This window comes from Zonotrichia albicollis, chromosome 1, assembly GCF_047830755.1.
Source record: "Zonotrichia albicollis isolate bZonAlb1 chromosome 1, bZonAlb1.hap1, whole genome shotgun sequence".
NCBI lineage: Eukaryota > Metazoa > Chordata > Aves > Passeriformes > Passerellidae > Zonotrichia > Zonotrichia albicollis.
The window spans coordinates 71,234,862-71,259,513 of NC_133819.1; the positions used below are offsets into that span (position 1 = coordinate 71,234,862).

At 40.8% G+C, this 24,652-nt stretch overlaps 1 protein-coding gene across 1 annotated transcript in view; it reads right to left on the reverse strand.

The window, feature by feature from the left end:
• The window catches only part of GMDS (GDP-mannose 4,6-dehydratase), a 408,288-nt gene that overhangs the window by 65,357 nt on the left and 318,279 nt on the right, over positions 1-24,652 (reverse strand). Inside the window, exons 8-9 of the mRNA XM_005481685.4 lie at positions 17,842-17,960; positions 8,268-8,364 (exon numbers count right to left, since the gene is read on the reverse strand). Coding sequence (XP_005481742.1) covers positions 8,268-8,364; positions 17,842-17,960 — 216 coding nt within the window. The remainder of the gene's footprint in view (positions 1-8,267; positions 8,365-17,841; positions 17,961-24,652) is intronic.

Consider the following 24,652-nt stretch of genomic DNA (forward strand, 5'->3'; position numbering starts at 1 on the left):
TCATAGGGGGTGAAAACAGGATTATAAAGGAGGGGGGTGGGTACAGGCGGAACCAATCGGGAAAGGTGAGGGGATGAACTTCACAGAACTGACACTCCATGGAGACCAATAATCAAAAGGTAAAGGAGGTGTCCTGGGACCCCAGCCAACCACCATCTCCAGAGAGGAGAAGGTTCTCGAAACCTGGGAGGAGGAAGGGAGTGATTGACTGGACAGGGAGGAAACAACTTTCACTTATAAGGGAAACCAGGGGAGGAGCAATTACATATCGGCAACTATGAATAGCGGTTACTATAGCAACTTAGCTGACAGGCTAGCAGTGGCGGGAAAAACTGGGGGAACGAAACCATTTTACACATAATAGGGGAGAACAATACATAAATTGGGGGAATAACACAAGAAACTTAACAACACACTACCACATCTTATAACATCTCCAGCAGCACCAAAGTGACAATGACAAATATTTTGCAAGAGGTGGCACAGGATTTTGAGAATCAGCGGCCTAAAGTACTATCTTTCAAGAAGAAAAATATGATGTGCCATGTCATGCCCAGGCTGGAGACACCTATTTCCCCAGCAAACCCCTGGCTGGAGCACTCCTATGGTGAATGAGGCTGATGTCAAGGCGTCTGCTGACCCAAACCCAGCAGAAACTGCTACTGCCAACTCTACAGCCATCTCATGGCTTCTCAGATGAAACACATGAACACTCTGGGGCTGTCATCTTCCTTTGTACACCCACTCACTCATAAAATAAAGTACAAACAGCTGAAGGCAAGCAAGCTCTGGCTAAGGCTGGAGAAATCAGACATGAGACTAGCCCTTAATTCCAGATTTACTGAAGGAAAACTTACCTCTATCCTCTGTATTCAAAAGCCATTTTTATTTTCATATAAATCATATCATTTACCGTTCTCTGCTGCCATTCTAAAACCCTTGCAAGGGTTGAGTTGGCACAACGCACTCAAAAGAAAAGGTTACATTGATGTGGGAAATGCAGTCAAAATGAGAGCAGTATTGTTAACATATTGCTTGACTTTTAAAAACCCATTGTAAAATAAAAAAACACCATCTGAAAGTGAGACAGATCTTCAGACACTCTTCCATTTTTAAATCTGAACAGTGTGTAAGTGACCTCAAGCACCTCTGGCACCAAGGTCTTCAGAAAACCACGATGGGAACTGATTTGTGCTGAGCAACTCTGCCACTCTCACTGGAAACTCCAAAAGGTTGGATTAACCAGCCTGAAGGTGGTCTGAACAAGAATTTGTCTCTTTCAAATGTCTGATCTCTCGTAGAAAATGGGGAATAGGCTGTAGGTGGTGGAGACTGCTGTCAGGAGGGAACACTCAGCTATTGTGACAAATGTGCCTTGGTGCTGCTTGAGCCTGGACTTCTGTCATGGCTTTTGCCTCTCTCCCACCCTCGTGACTCTGCTTCAGAGGCTTTGCATTTCCCACATCTGCTGGAGTGTTTGCATGGGACAGGCATAGGACAGGCATCGATAAGAAAACAAGGGTCCAAATGACGGTGAGACAACAGAGAGAGATAACAAGGGGGAGGAGCAGGCCAAATGGCAGCCCAAGAGAAGGGGGAGGCAAGGGGATAAGACGTGAGATAAAAAGAGACTTTCTGCGCATGAATAAACATGAATATGTGAAGAGGCAGCAGTAAGACCCCCCAGTGCAAGGAAGGCAGAGAAGAATTACGGGCTGCAGCAGCTGATTAAAACTACAAACTGCATCAACTTGGTATAATTCCTTCTTGCCTGTGAAGCTACCCTAAGAGAACCTGACTAAAGAAATTGTCTTGAGCTATTTCAGCATTTCTGCTCGCGGGCACTGTACAATGGGGCAGGCAAACGAGAATAATCAGCTGTCACCTCCTGAGCTCCCACAATGTTTGGGCTGGCCTTCTCAATTCCCATCACAGATAAATTGCTCTCCTTCATATTAAGATGCAGCAATGCATGTAAACACACTCTTGGCTACTAGTATGGAAACTGTCCCTATTAACTATTCAGGCCCTTGAAGTGAAGCACTTGCTTGGATGCCTGGCTGAATCAGGTAGGGTCTAATTAAGGAGGTAGACAGCCTTCTATCCTCATCCACCTCTCCCTCAGCCTTAATCCTCCAGTCACCTAACTTTAATTTAAAAATCTGTTTTCAGGAGTTGAGCCCAGATCCGTCATATCCAAGATTGCCACTAATTGCTATGTGTCAACATCATTTAGAAAAATGAGCAACGAATCAAAACTACCAACCCTTCTGCCTGAATGACAGCTTTATCTTTACACACCAGCTTTTCCATGGGGTTGCAATCTCTTTACCCACCCAGAATGGAAAATTGCATTGCCCAAAATCAGTCAGAGATTTCTTCAGCCAGTCTGAACACTTCCAAAGGAAAACGACTCATCTTGTAGACAAACATACGGTGTGACACCCAAGGTGCAAAAGCCAAACTCCAAGCTAGACCCCAGGAGGTAAGGACACCCTCCTCCTCTGGCTAGTCTTGTCAGATGGTTGTGGCATTAGGGGGTGGGAAAGCAGACTCAGAGAGTCTCAGGAAGATCAATGAAGATGTGAAGGTCACACATGACACATGGCTGGTTTCAAACCCTCAGGAATGACAGCAAAGAAAGAGGTGGTGAAAGAAGAAGGGCAACAGAGCCAGCTGTAGAAGTTGCCAGAGAAATGTTTTGTTGGAGGCACAGCAGAGGAGGAGCAGGATGACGCAAAGAGAAGCAACTGAGTAAAGCACAGTGTGTGAGCAGTGGTGTCCAGAGGGATTCTGTTACTGGATGTGCCGGTCTAATACTGATGTAATGAGCTAATTATGAGGCAAAAAGTCAGAATCTGTGTGGGAGGCCTGGAGGGGCACATACTAGGTATCTGCTCCTACTAGAAAGGAGGTAAGCTAGGGCTCCTGCTAAGAGTCTGTTAAGAGGATTAAACAAGACACGGAGCAAGACTGGACATGAGCCTGCTGAATCTTCTCCAGCTTGGTGACATATTGAAAGGAAAAATTGATTGCAATTATGATCTTCCTTTCTTCTAAGGAAGAACCGAAATGAACAAAATCAGGATGAAACAAAAAATGCAGAAAGCTATCTGTTCAAGGATGGTGGCATCCCCTAGGAATGCCATCAGGCTCTCCCCCAGCATTGCCGCTGCTTAATGGTATCGCTCAAGCCATGCAGTCTGCTCTGCCATACATGTTTCAGAGGCAGAAACACAGTGATGCTATTTTTCTACAAACCCTTTCTCTCATGCTTGCTGAGAAATATTTAAAATATGTTAAGTGCCTCTTAGATGCTATAGAGACAAGTTACTACTGATCATTATTTTACTTGACTGAATTTGACATGTATATTTTCAGAGATACCTCTGAAATGCCTGATATGTAATGCCTTAACTAAAACAAACAAACAATCTACTGCAGGTTTTATTGGCAGGAGGGACAAATAAAAGGAAGAGGATGGCAAAGCAATGCAGAGATAATGTTGAGATTAAAGTAAGGAACAATATAAACATTTTGGCTGAGACAGAAGCAAAGTCTGCTTGCAGGAGAATTAAGGGCAGCAGAGGCAACAGTTCTCAGATGTTGACGTACATTTTCAGAACAAGGAGGAAAGAAAACAGATAAGAGAAGGCTGTCAGTTTTATGACAGTTCACAACTTCTTTACCTGACTGCTAGAGGAAAATAGACAGGAAAATAATCTGAAGATTATTCTTCCTTGAATGCTCCCATTTCATTTTCATGAGTATTAATAAAGGCCACATATTGACATTGATGAGCAGAAAGATCCTTGAGGAGGGGAAGCACGTGTTTCCTCGTGCAGATATCTGAACAGTTTACAGTCACAGGCAGCTCTGAACTTAAGAGTAGGAAATGAAGCTTGTATGAAAACTGAAGTGGAAGTGTGGGGCATGTAGGGGTTTGTGATCATGGTTTCATTAGACTCTAAATGCTCTTTAGGGCAGGAGCACTTAGAGGAGTTCAGAAATGTTTTTGACTTTAAGAAAGCTGACTTGGGGAGAATGTGATATGCCCCAAGGAATTTTTACTGGAATCCTATGAAACATGGGAAACACAGAGCTGAATTTTTAAATAACATCTGAAGAGACTGAAATTTAAAGCCGTCCTGCTTAATTCCGAGGAGGAAAAGGGGTAACTGAGGCCAAACACAGTTAAGCAAAAATGCAAAATTTAGAATAAGTGTTACACATAGGACTTGAGAAGGACAATTTAGTATAGGTGACACACATAGGACTTTATATATATAAATATATATATATATAAATATATATATATTTATATATATATTTCAATTATAGCAGTGCTAGAAAGAACTGGGAGAAAAATTGCTTAAGGCGGATAACAAGAGGAAGATGTTAGCAAGTTAGCATGCCCTTTTCTCCTTTGAAGAAAAATAATAAGAGGCCAGATGATTATTTAAATATTAGCATGACATTGTGACAGAGTTTCCAGGCTTGCTTAAAGGAAGGAAATTTGCATTGAAGATGTGTGCACATGCTCAGAGTTACAGCCACGCCAGCCTATAACAAATGTGAAGCACAGATCCAACCTGCAGTTCCTACGCCAGACAAGCTGTAGGACAACTGCAGAAACAGGTGGGAGAAAAGGGGAAGAATTCTTTGTTACACATGCAGAATATTAGATTTGGAGAAAAAACAACATCTACACGTGGCTGAAAAACAGTGACATAAACTCCTAATAGAGAAATATATACTATTAGGAGTATGTCACTACTACAGTGACATACTCCTAATAGAGAAATATATTTAAGTTCTGCGATGACAAGACAGACCAGTGAGACCTGGAGTTAATCTTCACTGTTGCAGGAAAATGCAATGAAATGAAGCAAGCACCTATAAAACTGTTAGCTTAATTTCTGCCATGCAAAAATAACAGAAGCACTTTAATTCAAACACCTTAATGGACAAAATTTAATTAGAAGCAATTGTGCAATTCTTGGGGGGAAATTCAAGCATGCAAATTAATAGTAATTGTCCTGCTGAAAGATAAGAAAATTAAAGACAGACCCTAACTCTGCAAAAACTAGCCAGTTCTGGGGTTGAGAGACCGACCTGATGCTTATGACATTATGTGCTGCAGGGCTGCTTGTTTCCAGCTCACCAAGCAGCTTATTGAATTTCAGTTTTAACTTTCGAAGAAAATTAAAATTATTTTAACGTTATTTTTGTGGATCCCAAGTAGATTATTTAAATCCAAGTACCCACTAAATTGCCTACGCACAATATGAATATTCTGACTGTAAGTAGAAAAGGCTAATGATATAATTTCTGAAGTACCTACATTTCACAGGTGAGTAAACTATACTGGAAACTGATCTTTACATGCCTAGAGCCAAAGGTGAATGTAAAGCACGAGTTTTCTAGCCATGTGCTTAAAAAGCTTGCAAAATAAGTGAAAGCAGCTTTTGTAGTCTATCAAGTTCAGTATAGAAAGCAAACTTGCTGTGAAGCTCCTGTGAAAATTGTTGATTTTAAGAAAGGAGCAAACAAAAATTTTCCCCCAGTCCTTGCAGCAGGTTAGCCTCCAAAAGCATTTAAAAAGGGTCAGAAAATATACTGATAGGAATTCGATAAAAGCTGAAAGAAATGATACTCATAGGTTTGCATTTGGCTAGAGACAAGGAAGGAAGGAGAGAGACAGGCATTAGAAGCATTAGCAGGAGCAATTCCCAAGGCCAGTAAATATCAAGGGGCCCCACAGCAGTCAAAGCAGAGTGAAGAGATTTAGAGCCAAGACATTCAAAGGGTCTACTTAGTTTGACCAGAAGACTGTCTCACATTTCAAGGTTTCTTCTTCAGTACAGCTAAGCTTTTCAATGGGAGGCCTTGACCCCAGGGATCACTAACTGAGGAAAACAAATGTGTTTTCAAATGAATGTATTGGCACTGTCAGAACTGACTGTACACAAGATTAAATTATGTTTATTTTCAATTTCCAGAATACCATGTTAAATTTTAGAGAGACAGACAGACAGAAATGTTTCCAAATAAGACATGAGAATCTGAGCATCAGATTTTCTGTGTAATCTGTGATTCAACAGCAGAATTGCTGTTAACTGAACTGGCTAAGCCTCCTCCCAAAATGTCAACCTGAGGCTTTCTTGCCTTTGGCAGTATTGGTGCAAGTGGCAGCAGGGGACACATGCTGTCAGTATATTGTAGTTATTTCATTGCTCTTCCTTGCTTTCTTGTGATGGATTGGGTTTTGTTCTAGTATTTTGAATTGCACAGATGCGATTCCCTGAATGAAACAAACAGTAGTTTGCTTGCCTTTGACAAGGAATGGAAATCAAATTAGAATTAAAAACAAAAAGGAGAAAACGATTCTGGTTATCCATCCTGAGATGATCTAAAAATGAAACTGATGGCAGAAAAAGGATATCACATCTCTTCATAGAAGAGTTCCCTCAGAGTTCCTCTGCATGCTCTTTAGGACAAAGGCACTTCACTTTGTGCTTCTACCTTGATCACACCTGAGCAGCTTCACAGCCTTCCTGGGTTCCACAGAACAGGAAGGAAGAACAGATAGGAACCAAGTTGGGACTTTGTCAAAAGCAAGGCAAGATGAGGGTACTGGAAGACAGAGATGGGGCCCTCATTCAAGGGAAGCTGTGCTATGAGAAACCAGGTAATTTCAGATAAGCATCAGACATCTGTGGCTATACACAGCCCTATTCCAAGCCCACATTCCACTCTGTATTTGAATTCCTCCCTATTCTCATGTATGGAGCCACTAGAAATGTTGAGTATTCCTGAGGGATGTGTGCTTATGCACCTTTCCAAAACAGTAATTATAATGAGCTGAATTTAAAATCCAGAAACTGTGTTCCCAGAGGGACACCAATAGGGACAGAGAGGAAGAAGACCACCGGCAGCACTATTTCAGCAGAAAACATCTGAGCACATGAAGAGGCCTTCCAAAGAGCTGCATACTAATCATGAATTTTGAGGAGTGAATATGTACTTGCTAGTAAGAGGTATGACAAAGCAGGAAAGTGGGTCTCACAAAGCACAGACTTGTTGGGTCAAGTGTCCTTTTCCTGTTTCGCAAGTCCTTTTGTCTCTGTCCTCCTTATCACCCTGACACCTTACCACAGCACAGAATGACAGACAGCTCTTAATGACTTCCTAGCATTTGATTCTGATACACAGGTCCAGCCCTTTTTAACAAACATGAAAGTCTCTATTCGCCTCTGAATTTCAGTTTTAGAACCCATGCCCACTTCCAAGCAGCAGCCCCCTACTCGCACCCTGCAATCTGTGTCAACAACACAAAGGTGCTCTTGTCACCCCGGTGCTTGAATCTCACAGCTCTTCTGAATGGGCACACTGACAGATGATGCTGTGTCAGCAGCCAGTGGGGCTCGTGTCACTTTCCCCAGGAGAGGAGAAATCCTCTCCTGGGTACACCCACTCCCAAATAGCACAATTGGGGCTATTGTTCCCTGTGTCCTGAAACCAGATTTCAAACTGTACCATCTCTGTGCATTGCCACCATCCTGCCTGACCTGGAAATACTGCTGGGTTTTTCCCCTCTCCCAGAATCCTCACGAGGTGATTTGAGCACAGGGGGTAGGGATTTGGTCCAGCCAGCAGCATGTGCTGGCTTAGCGGATTTCACTGAGACATTCCTAGGAGTAAAGATATGTTCTGCAAATGGGCGTTTGCTGAATGGGACCCTCCAAAGCATACAAGCACATCTAAACCAGGATTTTGCAGCACCCACAGTTACCCAGCCAGATGTAAGCTGGACAGAGGACACTCAGTGGCTGGAGCTGAAACACTACCGTGAAAACACGGAGGGTGGAACTTCATAACCAAACCCATCCGTGCCCTCCTTCTGCTTTCCCTGCTTGCAGCTGGAGAAGAGATGCCCATATTCCCATTCCCAAGGAGCTGGTTTATGCTTTGTTTTGTTTCCCATATGATGTTTTAGCCCCTCAGCACTGTCTCTCCCACTCGGGAGGGTGACCAAAGAGAAGCAGTGTCCCTGTCAGAGGGCCACCCCCTCCTCCCGCCTGCTCCTCGTTTCTTCCCAGGGAGCTGGCAGTGAGGGGCCAGCAAGCAGGCTAATTTAGAGCTCTAAAAGCTGGCAGCAGGAGTGCAATTAACCCGTTTTCACAGACTGCTGGCCAAATGCAGCAATTTATTGGCTGAGTGATTGGATTATTCATTTGCAAAGCTAAGAGAGGGCATTTTCTTACCACTTCAGTTGGCCTGTAGTACTTGTGATTGACTGTCACATGAATCTTGCCAGTCTCTTTGCATCGTCCCACTTCATTCTCATTCTTCCCTTCCCACCTGTAAAGAAGATAAACATTTAATCAACCCATAATTACTTTAGTGCTCTGATCTTACCAACATTTGGCCTGCTTTCATTTACTTGAGGCTGGTGTCAATTCTCCCTGCAGGACAGTATAAACTCATTAGCTAAAGGAACAAAGGGAGAGTTTAGACTTGAATTGAGTAACAATGGCTTTTGAAGTCTGTTTTGGTTTTTGATTCAGTGGAAGGTCTAAAATGCAGGACTTCCAAATTAAACACATAATGCTAAGGGAAAATAAAATGCCCTGATTTCAGAATGTCTCATGTATCTGTAAATAAATATGACACTGAGGTTTTTCATTTGTGGATTCGTTCAAAGCTGTTTTCTTAAAATACTTTTAATTCTTGTATTTTGGCCAATACCTTCAGGAACTCTTTAATCTGTTAATTTTATAGACGTGAAGCTCTGTTTGAATAGCATTAAGCTGCATAATTTAATTTGTGCTTAACTAGAAAAAACAAAACAAAAACAGTTCTTGAGTTTTCGGTCCTACCTTGACATGGTAGTCCACATACATGTATTGTAATCTCTACTGGCTACCTGTGAGCTGAAAGCCAGCTCCCTCAGTCCAAATTAGTTTCATATGTGTTGAAGAGCCTGCAATTTGCAGTAATTCATGTGATCTGGTTGCGTTGTGAAGTATTTTCCTGGGGACTGTCCTGGTTTCAGGAGCAGCAGAAGAGGAATGGCTTGGTGGGTGAACAGCTCTGCCTTTGGGGAGGTCAGGCTGCAGCCTGGAAGCCTGGGGACAATGCTCCCACTCCAAATAAATGCTCCACATGACATGTGTAGGAATGTACATCAGTGCATCAAACATCATCCACTGAATGCACAAAACCCAGAGTTATGATTGAAATTCTATCCTCTCTTTGCGTTTTGCTTTTAAGCATATATATGTACCATGGGGCTCTGAAGCAGCTTGGCTTAAGAATGTGATGATGAAATTCTCTAGCTTTTTTAATGTTAAAGTAAAATATGTATAAATTAAATCAGCACTGTGATTTAGGCTATTTAGCCTCAGTCACCAGCAAGGAAATAAAAGCACCCCTAGCATCCCACTTACTAATTTTTCTCCTAGCTCTTGGGATTTTGTCACTGATATGATTTCTCCTTGCCCCCCTGCCCCCTCAAGCTCCTAGAAGAATTTAATTCTTTGACAATCTCAGCCTTCATTTTGGAGTTTCTAGCCCTGAGGGCTAAGGAGAAAAGTCTGAAAATGTGACCTCTGTGTACCCATGAAGGTTTAAACACTGAAAGGCAGAAGGAAATACCAAATATGCATTATTGCAAGTTCTTAAATCTCACAAATTTTTAAGCACAGCTCATGACTGAATGACTAGCAAAGCCTGTAGGATGCTTGATACTGGGAACATTTGACATTGAAATAATGTCCTACAGATAATAGTGACAGTGAAGTCAGCTGTTAATGGGGCATGCCATGATGCCAAAGACGATTTATAATTTAAATTTTCTTCCTTCTCTCTTTTTTTTTTCTTTTTGCAGTTGCTCTGTTGTGAGCCTGAACTGTGAAGTTTTCATTCAGAAGCCAAAACTAACATTAGTCCCTCCCTTTAAAGGGCAGAGGGTAAAAATGTGCAGGACTCAAATGAGCTTAATAGAAAACCAACCGTCACCAGTAAAACAACAGGAAGCTCTTAGATCAGGAGACGTCAGCTCTTGTTGGAGGTCACTGAGCAGAGAACCCCATTTAACACCCAAAAGGCTCCAGAAGGCTCAGCCAGCCAGCAAAGACTCACTTAATGTCGCTATCAAAGTTATATAACAATAGAAATAGCTTGAGGAGAAATCTCCACCCGTTTTGTTCAGCTCAGTAATGTGAAAAGTTCACAAGGAGGAAAAAAAAAAAAGAGAGAAGTGCTTCTCCTTGTGAACAAAGTAACATTTGATAGCTGCGCTTCTAATTACTCCTGGCACCTCGATGCTCTCAGCTGGGATCATCATACAGCTGATAAAAGGGACTGTGTAGGGGCCAGCCTGACACCAGGACCAAGACATCCATTTTGCCAACCAACTCCCCCTCCCCTCTCCCTCAAACCACAAGGCAAGAGAAAAAAAACCACACTGAAACCATCCTTAATTTATAGTCAAATTGCAGTCAGAATTGTTAACTGGAAAATGTCATGCCAAATTATCCTGAAGCATGAGCATGGTGGAGAGGGGTACAGGGAATCTTCACGTTGTGCTCTGGTTTCTGTTAGCTCCAGCCACAAAGACTACCCAGCTTGCTGCTCCGCAGAGCAGATGCCCACACAGGCACCAAAACAGCCTTGTGTAAACTGGGGAAAACACAATGGATCCCTGGCTGGAGGAAGTTTGGTTCTTCAGGACTGGGCTAGATTTATGAAGGACGGGGAGTGGATTCCCCCAAGCCCAGCTGGTGCCAAGCCCAGAGCACCTGTGGCCTGGTGCAGGATTTGCACAGAACGCTGCTCCTGGAGCGTCTGCAGTGAGGCCGCTGCCTGCCCCGCACTGCCTGGCTTCACCCTCCCACTGCACCAAGGGAGGGGCTTCCTGTCACACCTGGTGGCCCCACCATGTGCCAGCGTGTCCTGCACCTGGAGAAGGATGGGTGAGACCATGGAACTGCTCCTGACAAAGCAGGTTTGGTGCCCTTTGCATCTACACTTGCATGTCGAGTGCCTCGCTGATGGAGGTGGGTGCTTTGGGATTGCTCGGGGTGATGGTCAGTGGTCAGCCATGGTGTTTCATGGGAAATTCCATATATCTCACCCCTGAAATCAAAATATTTGTCACAAATGCAATTTGGAAAAAAAAATACCTGATGTCAGGTCAGTTGGACTGTTTTGTTTATTTCCTCCACCTAAAGACAGGATAACTTAAATTTTTTTAACCTATTCTGAAAGAAAGAAAGAAAAAAATTCTGTTCTGAAAATGTAAAAGCCTCTCTTTTAGATATTATTAATATAATTTATGTCAAGCTGACACTAATGGAACTTACTGAAACTAAAACTTCCATAATGCTTTGATTTTCCACTGCCATCAGTGACCTCACAATTTCCCATAAAACTAAGATTCAAATGCACGAGCAGGTTTACTTGCTTGAAAAGTTCTTCACACCAAGAGCTTTTAAACTCTGGATTTACAGTGGGATGGATTGCATTTAATTTATGGCTAATTTCATATCTATTATCATTAATATATTGCTATTTTTACAATACTTACTATCAGTGTTGATGAATGCTTCATTGGCTTTTTTAATTTTGGAGGTTCCAATTATTTTTCGTTTCCTATAACTATTCAGTGAGAGACCAAGCTTCAAGCAATGAAAACTCCCAGAGGTATAGAAGAATTTATGAGGATGAAAAGCTGGGGTATCCACCTGGTAGGGCGTGAGGTGGGCAGGAAAGGAAACAGGGGAGCCAGGATAATTGAGAAGGGGTGGGAATAGCACTGCAAATGGACCAAATGGTCTGGCTGTAACTGAGGAGGAAACAAGTCAAAGTACATATATTTTTGCGGTGGTGAAGAAATCAAATAAAAATGAAAATTGGCACAGAAGCAGAGGTAAACTGAACAAGTATATGCATTTGCTTGATCTTTACATAGAAACAAAATCCATAGCATTTAAAAATATTCCAAACCACTAAAGGCTACAGCTGCTCAGCTTCTTTATGAAAAATAAAACTATCATGATCACCTTTATGAAGGATCACATTTATGAAATAAATGCCAATAGAAAATATTTTAACATTTGAAACTGAACAGTAAATTAAATAAAAATAAAATTGTATGAAGATTTTGCTTTTCCTCCACAGCTAATATGATATACCGTTTGTGTAGGTTTCTCGGATCTGTGGCCTGATTTCTGCTACACACAAAATTAAGCCAAAGCACTTCATTCTGTCCTGGCACATTATAAATAGCAAAATTGACACCATATAACAGGCTATTAATATCTTTTTGAGGGTAGTCTTTTGTTGGGAAACTTTAAATATGACTCTTCATATGTTCCTTTGCCACCAACTCAACCACCAACCTTGCCAGCAGCTCTGAAACATCAAAATAATCATAGATACTGGGATTGCTTAACCACGACCTTGTGCTTAAATCAAAAGCATGCTATCATAAAGGAATGTATAATTTTTTTTTCAAAAGCTCTGATGAATCAGGTAGTTGTTTTTTTTTTTTAACTAGTCCAATAGTATATTGCATAATAATTGCTACTCTCTATATTACAAGACAACAAAAAAATACATGCTAGACTTCCTAGTTTTTGTTTCTTTTTTTTTTTTTTTTTAATTCTTTCCAGTTCATTGGAAACCTTTTGAAGCTCTGTCTCTTTACTCCAATTTGTGAAAGTTGGTGTTGGGAAGAAAATGTTTTCTCAAAGAATATTAACGCTTCTGCGAAAATTAAAGCATTATGGAAAGTAAAATTTTGGTTTCAAGTAAGTTCCATTAGTCACAAAATTATATTAATATTATCTAAAAGAGAAGCTTTTACATTTTAAGAATGGATTTTTCTTCTTTCTTTAGAATGGCTTAAAAAATTCTTACTTAAGTTATTCTGTCTTTAAGTGGAGGTTAGGGAAAAAAAAAAGGAGTCCAACTGACCTGACATCAGGTATTTTTCCAAATTGCATTTGTGACAAAAATTTTAATTTCAGGGTGAGATATACGGAATTTCCCATGAAACACCATATTTCATTCTTACCTAGTCTTTCTACTGGAGAAACCCTCATATCTCTTATGTAGTCAGATAATTAGACTCTTATAGTCTTCAACCCTTAATTTCAGTTCTGAAACAGTTATTGCTTCTGCTTGCAGATAAAGCCTTGTATCGATGAGAAAGTAATGAGGGCATGGTCAGCCCTCATTATTCTCCAGTTGAGGTGGGTTAAATGCCCCCTGAAATATATACTCTTTTTTGAGAATGATGACAAAGCTGGTGAAGTGCTAAATGAGGACTCTTTTTTTGTGAAGGTTCACCCAGGCCAACATTCTTCCCTGATATGGCTGGGTTCCTTTCCACTACCTCTCTTCAAAATGCCTCCAGTTGCTGCATGAGATTCTGTTCCCTTCCTCTTCATCTGAAAGCTTTTCATTTTATTTTCTGATTTAAATATAACACACAGCACTGGCCAGCCAGCAATTTTTGGTGGGCAAAAGCCAGATCTGGAAATAGCAGCTGTTTTGCTGATGACTGCTGATGGCTCCTCCTCCATGTCCCACATGCTTTCCATTCTTACAGCAATCCTTCAAATCTCATGTGTTTCTGTAACCCAGCCTTCCATTTTAAGATAAAAAGAAAAAAACAAACAAACAAAAAACCCCCAAGTAACAAACCAGAAAAACTCTCCTCCCTCAGTTCAACCCTCACTGTCACTGAAGAGGCCACAGGAGTTCACCTCAGAAGACCTTATAGCTTATCTGCAAACTTCCCCTTTTTAGGCTGATCTTTTATAAGACCAACTAGTATGTTAGTCAAGATAAAATTTGTATGTGGAACCAAATGACTAGAGTAAAATATTTGTTTTTTTCTGAATTAATTCTGATCCTGGAAGCAATGAATATTTCTGTAACAAATGTGCACGCATTTTTATGTTAATAAAAACCACAATAAATCTTTCTGTAGCTTGAACAGGTTTTCTTTTTTTTTTCCTTTACTGTTTTTTTTTTAGTTTCCACATTTGCAGACAGGAGCCTTTGTAGCAGTCTGCAAAGAACTCTGAGTGCTGTAGTGGTTTCAGGCTATCTTCACAATCCTGTTCTAATTTAATAAGATTAATGGCAGAAAATTAGTCAAGACAAGCGTTTGCCTGTTTCGTTTACCCTGCTGAAGTTCAAATTATAGGCGGGAAGTGTTTCCCCCAAGTAGCACTTAATTAGTAATGGGCAGAAGGGAAAGTAAAAGAAAAAAAAATGTAATCCTTACAGGGGAAAAATATTTGTAGCTCTGAGGCTTTCCTGTTAGTACAAAGGACTGAATTTGAATGATTCAGAGGACTATATAAATATAATTTGAAATTTCTCCCTTGAAAAAGAAAAGTAAGAGGAAAACATCCACCCCAGGTAGATAAACTTCCATGAACACTTTGCAGTCCATTTCAGAGACAGAATCAGTCTCATTGCAGCTGTACATTTCATTAGTTACAAAAATGTAGTAAAGTTTCTCTCTCTCTTGTTTTGGCTAGAAGACATAGTCCTGACATGTGCTAATGACTGGCTAGGACAGAATATTATGTTATGTTCTTGGAAAGACTTTTTAGGCTGTCCTGGATTTTCAGCTGTACAAGTTAATGTGAATTGTTAGGAAGACAAAATATCTAAAAAAATAAAAGAAATATTTTTAGTTGGTTGATGAGGCAGCCAGGATCTCTTTTTTTCCTGTTCTCTACTGCAGTATCATGATGTGACAGCTAAGATTTTACATTTGCAACTTTGACAAAGCACAAAGTAGGGGTAGTTAAGAGCCCCTGCACATGTGCCCAGTTTTCTCAGATGTGGTTTGAGCTCTGCCAACTTTTGTTTGCCATGACATCTATCCTGGACATTTACTCCATCATTTCATCAATTTTGAGAGTTGGGTTGTACAGCAGTACTGGGCAGCTGTGCCATTGCTTGTAGCAGTGGAAAAGACTGCTGGAAATCTCTCAGGTAAGTTTTTGATGTTGAAAAATTTCAGAATAATTGCAATCCTGTAAAAAAACCCTAGAAACCTCAGATAACTCAAGCAAACTTTGAGGAACAGTAATAGGAAGAAGGGAGCCATCCTTGTGGGAACTTGTTTAGCTGTTGCACTCTGGTGCATTCGTTCTTAGGTACCTCATAAACTGAAAAGTAACAGATCAATGGGACTCACCAGTGGGGTCTCACAATGCTAAAAGGGAGGATTTTTCTGCCAGGTTACTCCCTGAAGGAGATATATTTGAACTGGAGGAGGTGGGAGTAGAAATTCATTGGGGCTTTCAAAGAAAGGTGGCCAGACAGAGGTTACCAGACAGATGGCCAAGGACCATGTGTGTGTGCTGCAAAAGCATGGGTCAGGCTGACACCTGGAAAAACATGGAGGTTCTTAACAAAACTTCCCAAATCCTGAGGAATATTTTACATTTAGTGCAATTTGAAAGACGAGCAATGGCTACAGGATGAGTAGTGGGTGTGTTGTAATGTTATTCTCGCCTTGGGAGCAGGGGGAAAGGTTTATCTGAGCAGGCTGCATGCAAAATGTTCAGAGTTACACCACTGTCAAAATGATCAGCAACAAAATTATCACTAGCACTTAAAATGTCACCTCAGTCCCCATATGTATAGTTATTTATATATCACCTGTAAATGGCTTTGGAATTAAAAATTTATTCACAGGAAAGAAAAACTTAGAAGAGCCAAGGGGAATAGAAAACCAAGCCTGAATTTCTAAAGCAATTTATGTTCCTAAAAATCCATGTCAGTAAGTGTCATGTGAGTTCTTACACAATTTTTGCAAATTGCTGCTATTGATTAGTAATAAAAAAGGCGATTGTGCCTTTGTACACACAACATACCTGCTCTACTTCACATTTGGAGTTATACTGTAAAGTTTTTTTCAGAGATCAGATTGTGACTGATTCAGTTGAAATACTGACTGCATTAAACATCAACATGAATGATACACAGTCTACCATATGGAGCCATATGTGAGCAAAAAAATTTAAACAAATAGGACACAAAATTTTGAGTGTTAGGAACAACTAAATCTGAAGTAATCCTTTAATATCCCCTCTGTAGCAGAAGCTATTAATAGAAGTACTTTCACTTTTATTTCTGGCCTTGTTATTTTCTTTAGGTTTTCTTGAGGACTTAATTTGCTTTCTGAAAAACGCATGCAGATTTGTCACTCTTGGGAAATGCTGAGACTTCTTAGAGCAACACCAAAGCAGGGAGTTCAGTTTAAAACTAAAGGATAAATTTAGTGACATCAAAAGAAACAGTGATGTGGGGAACATCTGCAAATAAAGACATTCAGCTAGGTACTGACCTTTACATATCAGACTCTAATTGTAGGCAATCAAAATTAAAAAATTGAAAGAGTTGTTCACCAAACATTCATTGTTGCTTTGACAAATAATATTAGACAGGGACATGGTAGTTCTCCAAATCAGTAGAATTCTTACTCATATGGAGCAATTGAATCTGCAGGATTTTCCTATCTCTTCTTACTATGTAGAATTAGCTTATAAACACAAGAAACTAAACTATAAAAAGATAAGAAAAATTAAGAAAGACAAAGCAATTATTAGAGCTCCTACTGTTTCCCCTTTAGACTTTCAAACCTGAGTACTCTAAAGGTATATGGGACAATGTATGATTACTGGGACATCTTGCAATCAAGAAATGTGAAAAACATTGAGAGGAACTTATTCCCCAAACTGAGCTTTTGGGTTAGAAATACTATTTATATGGTCTCTCTCTCCCTCATCAGAATTTTTTTTTCTGGAAGTTGATGCCAAAAATTGAAACCAGACTAAAAACTCATTGAGGAGAAAATGTTATTACCTCCCCAGCCACCCACTGGCTGTTCAAATAATATTGTATATATCTGTGCACTTCTGCATATTTATTGAATTTGTCAAGTTTTTGTTCCCAAGTAAAACTTATTGGCCCTGTCAAAAGTTCACCAGCTGCACAAGTGACTTTGATGGCCTGAGGAACAGCCCTGGCGCTAGCGTCATGGAAGAGCCTGTGGCTTTCCTCTCCCTTTTCCAGCTGAGATTGGTATGTTGATGCATGGGGCCCAGAGAAGATACAGAAGGAGGGAAATTGAAAAAATAATAAACAATAAAAATATAAATTACAGAAAGCGCTCACCAAGCCATCCTGGTTTTATTATACGGCCTTGGGAAGGAATTTTGTATTTTCAATCAAACTATGTGGAATATGCATTGTAAACATTCTGCACCCACTGCTCAACATTTCTACGGCTTAGTAGGAGAAGAGCTGATAGGAATGTGGAGCGGTTTGCTACATGAGCCATGCAGTGTGACTGATGGGCTGTCACCTGGAAAGAACAGGGCTGGTACGTGTCACCACTTCTTCAGATGGCAGAGGGTGGGAGCAGGACTGTGGGGATCTGGGACACAGAACAGGGAATTGGGCAGAAACTCCCCTCTTGCAGGAAGGTGGTGATCAGCACCCTGGTACTAACATCTTTGGAGGGGCTTCCCTACCCCAAGGCAGGGAGAACAAAGAATGAAGACTTTGATAAAAAAATTTAGATTAATCCATCTATCTTTTTGTCTTATGATCTAGGGGGCAACACTAGGCATATCTGCTGTGGCAGTCATCCATGCATTCACGCTTGTCTCATATGTTACAAGTAGAAAGTGGGGGTGGAAAAGAATTATGTAGACAAAAAATACTCTGTTTTGTCCCAGTAAATATGAGAGGCTGGAAATGTTCAACCTGTGGCTACTCTCTCCTCCTTATACTTACACAATGGTTTTCCCAATGTGCTTAAATGACTTTTCCACAAATTCACGGACGCTGTGGACCTCCCCAGTGGCTATGACAAAGTCCTCAGGCTCATCCGTTTGCAACATCAACCACATGGCCTGCAGAAAGATAAACAAAGGCAGATTCAGTGCACATGTAAGTGGCCTCTTTGGTACATGATATTGTATTACTGCATTTTTGATTTGGAAATAACTACACATACACACACATACCCCAAGCTGGGGAAATTAGCACTTTCTTTACACAGTGGCTATTAACGAGTTCAGTGCAACTCTGAAAAGAGTTCAATTATTTCTTATTACAGAAAACAGTGCTGTATTTGATTTTCAATTTGTTTCACAGCAGGAGTTTCTGCAGGGGAGACTTTAATATGTTTACTTTTGAACACTGAGACTTGGTTTAGTGCTCATAAGCATGGATTCACTTGTTTAAAGCACTGCATGAATTGACATTGATATGGGGAAAACATCAAAATTTTGTAATGTTTCAGTCCAGAGTGCTGTTGTCTGTCTGCTACAGAATGATGTCAACCTCACTGAAGCATGAAAATATGGGTCCTTTCAGCTGCTTCTTCTGCCACATTTGTTTTGCTTAAGCTGAGATTTTAATTAAGAGTAAGTATTTAAAAAGGTATTTAACCAAGTTAATCTGGTTTCCCTGCTGAATATGTGTTGAATGTTAATATTAAAGTACGGTAGAAGAAACTTTTCACACAGGAATGAGAAAACCCTGGTGGAAAAGTGACACAACCATTAACATCAGTTTCAGAGGACTGTTCATGCAGCAAGAGTTTTGCAGCATCTTTTGAAGCAAAACTTCATTTGATTGCCAACATATTTGCATTTCATGGGACCAGTTTTTAATTCCCACAGCAATGTCTTTCACAGAGTCCTCTCCCACAAGCAAGTAAGTATGGGTGGGCGCCATCTCAGAGGGCTGGCCAGCTAAGTCAGCATGAAAGCTGGAAAGCAGATGGAAAAGAGGTATTCAAAGACATGTGTGACTTGTCTGAGATAGCACCACAGGTACATTTCAATTTTCTGATGTGCAAGGCAGTGCTCTAGTGACTGGATTGTTTGATTGCATAGGAGCTGTAGGTGTACAGAATAATTATTACTTTAGATCAATCAAAATGATGCAAACACTTCATTTCCTTTGGAGAGGAAAAGGGAATACCTGTATGGCACGATCCTTGTTTAATAAATAACCAGAAAAGGGAAACAAAATAAATCAACTCTCTCTCCATATGGTAAAAAGCACTGTCATCCCCTCACATTGTAATCCATGATGCTATTTGCATTGACCTCTTCACATCAGCTTTAAAGAAAACAACTTTAGTAGGTCCCTTGATGGTAGTGGATACTCTGCAAATCAGATTAATAAAAGCTCTGGGATAGCCCAGTTTCTCTTGGTAAATACCACCTGAAATATTCAATTTTTCCTCTCTATTCTCAATAAATCAGTGGTCTGCATAGCAAGGCAATACATTCCACTTAAATGGTTATAAGTGTGAGCCATTTTTCTTTACCGTTATTATTTTATGCATCTTCCAAAGTTGGGACAAGATTTTATTAACATGCTTCTTTTGAACTTTTTTACTTCTTGAATGTGCACGGAAAGCTCGGTTTTGGGCAACTGCTGTGTAAGTCCTTGACATAAATTATAAATTGTGCTTTAGGGAGATGACCTGCTGGGCAGGACAATGGCAGCAACTTCATTTTTCCTTTCCCGGATTGAACATCCTAGCCAATGACGCAGAAATACCCAAATGGCTGATGAAACTCATCTTGTGGGGAGGAGATGTCTTAACTTGTATCTCTCATATGAGCTTTTTTGGAACACTGGGGTTTCCCTGCTGATTTGAGAGGTCACCGTAAATCACCAGCTTCTGTTTCTTCATGACTGGACAAGCCTGCAAGATTCACAGTAGCAGCAGCTGCGCAGAAAGGTAACAAGAGTATCTATAAGATGAGCGCTTGATACTTTTGGTTCTCCCAGCCTAGTACCTGATTTCACAGACCTTCAGGCTTCCTTAAGCAGTCCAGCTGAAAACAACACACTTTCTCATATGAGAGGGCACTCTTTGGGCAAAAAAGGTTTTCTAACATTAGACAATCAGTCAATCAGGGGCAGTGGTACTTCTTCCAACTTTGATGGATGTTTGCTGTACATAATGAACTCCTTTTCTTGCCTTGACACGCTTGTGTCAGTTACATTGGAGAGAGATGCAAAAACAACAAAATATCATTTATTGGTAAAATTCCCCCTTACCCAAAAATGCTACACTGGTTGACTGAATATGCAATTAGCATAAGCACCTGCTATTTACTATGTTGTTCAAGTAATATTAATATGTCTAAGCAGAAGCAGGATCAGACTTCCAACAATTTTTGCCACCCCTCCACTTTCAAACACCTCTGTATTGCAATTATTTTGACACAGTTTCAATGCCAAGACGTTCAGTAATCCAGTGAGTATTTAAAATATTTACATATTACTTTTTGTATTAATATGAAATAGAGTTTAAAGTTTCCCTTTACCCTAAACCACACCCTACACTGAAGGAGGCAGCTGCAAAATACTAACAAAAACCAGCCTTTGACAGTGGGCCCAATGAGGTTTTATGAAGTTGGATTTATCAACTCTTGTCTACCATTTCAAAAAGCAAGCAATCAGTGTCTCAGCAATGCGACTTAAACTGCAGTGAATTTCAACAGGATCAGCTTAGAAATGATCAAACAATGCAGAAAGAGTTGCTAAAAGTGATTTTTGCTTCAAATCATACCAGGAAAGAATGTTTAGATTAATGGTTACTTGAGAGTCTATCACTGTGGTTCTTTTATTTTTTCTGGCATTTACAGTTGTTGGCACTTAGAATTACCTCAATCCAATCAGGTATGAAAGAAATTAAAATGCTAAAAATTACAAAGTAAGTGATAGCTCTGTTTTGCTTTGAGGAAGGTGACCAAATGCTGTTGCTTTGAATGGGTCTGCGTGAACAGTCTGTAAAAAAATGCCAAGGCAAGCCAGAAGAGAGAAAAAACATTGAAGAAGTTCCACAGTCAAAATTATATTTCCTCAGGTACAGCCCTTGACAACCAATAAAACATCCATGTACAGGCAGTAGCTCTGTCCTTTCCCTACATCTAGTGCCAGGAATGTGATTCTCCTCACATCAGTCTAATAAAGGTCCTTGACCTATTAATTTCTAGGCATTTCCTTTAAGAATTCATATTGTACCAGACTCAAGTCTGAGAACGAGAGGAAGGGGGGTGATACAGCTCCAGGTTTATCTGTCATTACTAAATGGCTTACTGGTTTTAACAGAGGGGAAAAGCTTTGTTTAAATTTCCACTGAAAGTAATTAATGCTTATTGACTGGCAAATGAAGAACAGGTGACACTCTGAATTAGAAGATAAATGATCTCATGTTCTAGCGTGATAATGGGTTAGTAATTGCTACAAAGCCTCAGACTAGTGTGTCCCATCATAATGCTAGATCATGTCCAGAACACAAAGGCCTCTGTGTGAGAGGTATTCAGCCGTTCACCTCCCGATCCAGCTGCAGAGTGATTTGCTCCATTTATTCTCTGATGGACTGCACAACCGAGGCAAAAGTTCACCATTCTCACCTTCCTGTTCACATGCTGAACCACCTGACCCATGACATGGCTGAACTGGGATAAAAACATTGCCCAGCTTTGGCTCTTGGATATCTTTTAACCATCACAAGGTCATATATTTTAAGAAGTTTTCTGTTGCAGGAACTGAGAATTGAGGATTTTCCTGCATTTCTTTGTAAAGGCTTTTTTGGATGGGCTGACAGCAAGTAAAGAAATTACTTGTTTTCAGTTCTGCCACCCTCTCCCTAATTTTTTGCTCCGTCCAAATAACAAAATATGGGTAGATGTTTAAAAGGAGGAGAAAACTACCATGGAAACAATTTAGGCTTCAACTCTCTTAGAGTAAGACTCTTCCCTTAATGGCAAAAGTGACAAACATATTTTTCATCTTTGAATTCTTTTTGGCTCTGGTCTAGCGAGTCACAAAGTCTAAAGGTACTTCTATGTCATTTACTTTCAAAGAGAGAAAGCTAAAAGGAGACATGTAACTAGTCTAGCAAGCAGACACACTTTTATGATTATGCGGACTAGGATATCTGTTCTGCATGCCTGAACTCCAGCCTCTGCCAAAATCTTTCCTCTTTCATCTTTCCCCTCTACCCTTTTCTCTATATAAACCCCTGCCAGTAGTAAGCACCATTTTTAAGCAACATACCCCAAACATGAACCAGTCTTCTCCCTGCCCAAATTTCTTTACTTATGCATTGTTTGCACCTGGGCTAGTAAGTGGGAAAAATCCAAGTTTGACTAACACAATCCCCACACAGATACATTTTTATGCATGCCATTGCCACTATGGTTGTGATGTGTCTGCTCATCTCGAGAATCTAGAGTATGTTGTAGATGTGTTTCACCATTAACTTCCAGTCTAGCACCCCAGTAAGAAAACATTTATTAACTGGGCTGTCATCCATGGGTAACAAAGATCCGGTAGTTGAGGTTATGTTTAACTCCATATATTGAGACTTCTGTTTCACTCGTCTGCTCTGGTACTATGTATAATTAAAATGGGCTCATAATCAGGTATCTTCCTATTCAAGAGCAAAAACAAATTCAACCTTTGTTATTTTAAATCAGTGGATAATTTCTGCTCTAGAAATAAAAGACTTTTGTTTTTTTTTTTTTTTTCAAAAGAATAAGTATAAGGCCTTTTCATATGTCTCATCCAATTCAAGACCCAAAAGAGATATGACTGAAGAGGTCCCACAATGGGATAAATGGAAATTTTCCTGTTGGTACTAGTTACTATTGCCTTGCACTGCTACATAGCAGCTTTTCCCAAGACCTATACTGTAAAAAAACCAACTTTCACATGTATTTCTAGGTGTTATCTCTAGTCAGAGAAATTCTGACTCTGTATTTGCCACACATGGAGAAAAAAAAAATCAAACCAAATCAGTAATGTTTACTTTAGGAGATGGAAGAGATAGTTGCAGCCTGATGCATGGCGCATTGTCTGTGAGTTTCAGAGGCAAAGAAGCAGAGGCTGGTGAATGTCTAGCTCTACTTACTTATCACTGCGGAAGGAATGGGTTACCTCAAGGCTGTCAACAATCAGGGAGCAATTTCTGACTAAGTCATAAAACATCACCACCTGGAGAGACCCAATAGTACATTATCACCATTTACAGAAATTCTGTCTTTATGGTATTCCATACTCTATTGTCTAGAAGTGGGCAGAAGCATTCAGTGGGTTGGATAGGGTAGTCTAGTGGTCCCAAACATAGCTATCCTGCTGGGGTCACCACTGAGAAGGAGAATTGAGCATTTTGGGCCAAAGCATGATGAGCCTTTGCAGGGACATGGGAGCAAAGGAGAGCCTTCTCCCCATATGGCGAGCACAAAGGCCTGGCATGACTGCTGTTCCTGCGTGCATCATGAGGGACTGCTCTATTTGTGGCACAAAAGAGAGGGCTATTGTACCACCTCCCTCTCTGCATTGTCCCAGCTCAACTGCCCTGGCATTGATGGACGCTGCTGGCATCTCCCGTGCCGAGCGACGTGTGGAGCTGTCCTGCCTACGCACTTCCTGCCGGCCTGGGATGCGGAGCAGTTCCAGATGCCATCGCCTGGCTCTTCCTGACACAACCCAGCTGACTGGCTGTGGTTTCTCAAGCTGCTGCACAACTGACCACAATTGATGGTCGTGCCTCAGAAAAGTGAGACGGGGCATTGACTCAGAGCTCTGAAGCCAAACCGGCTCCCAGTTTATCTGTTTACTCACTTTTGGAGGGGCAGAGAAGGAAGAAAAGGTGCTGTGCTGCTTTGGGGTCTGAGTCACCCACATCTGATTGACTTCTGCAACTGTTAAAAGAGTAGGTGTGTCCTGGGTGTACCCCGTAGGCATCACAGTGTGTTGTATAAGGAGATTATGTAAAGACACAGTGAGACTTAGATATAATACACAGCAGAGGGGAAAAAAATTTCCTTACACATGTTTTGCACACAGCAGGGGCACAGCACACATGGCTGAAAAACACCAGTGAAGCAGAAGCACAGCACAAAAGTGCTGTGATCAGAGTAAATGGTAAGCTGTCCCTGCCTGACAGCCAACGTACAAAAGTGTTGGGCATGATCCCATGCTCCCTGCCACAATGGGAGCTCAGTCTAGAGTAATGACTATTGCTTTAGTACATGTTTCTGACAATGTTATAGGTCAAGGCAAGCACGGCAGGGAGACTCTTGCCAAGGAAAACCACAGGGATGTGCTGCCAGGCATGCTGATACTCCCAAGAAGCCAGTGACAGCAGGAATATGGGAGTATGCATAATCAATGTATTACTAGGCTTCCCCCCGTCTAAATTACAGCCCTTCTTGCTCAGCTACTTAAAAAACAAGGGTGCACACCCAATAAGTAAGAACCTTACTGGGCTGTCACAGTTTGTATTTGAAAGGCAAACATAAGTTCAGGATTAATGCCATTGTCTGTCATTGCAATTGGTGACTCTTCACATGCTCAACCCTTTCTCAAAACCTCCAGCAACAGAGGTACTTCCCAAAAAGGGCAGGACACATGCCTCTTCCTTTCCTCTAAAGAGTCATCATCCTGCTTTCTCAGATTACCAAAAATCACAGCATTGGTGCAAGATCTGTTGCTCAAGGAACCCCCATTCATGGAAAAACCCTTCTGAACACCATTTGAGTATCTATCAGATCTCATCAGTCTA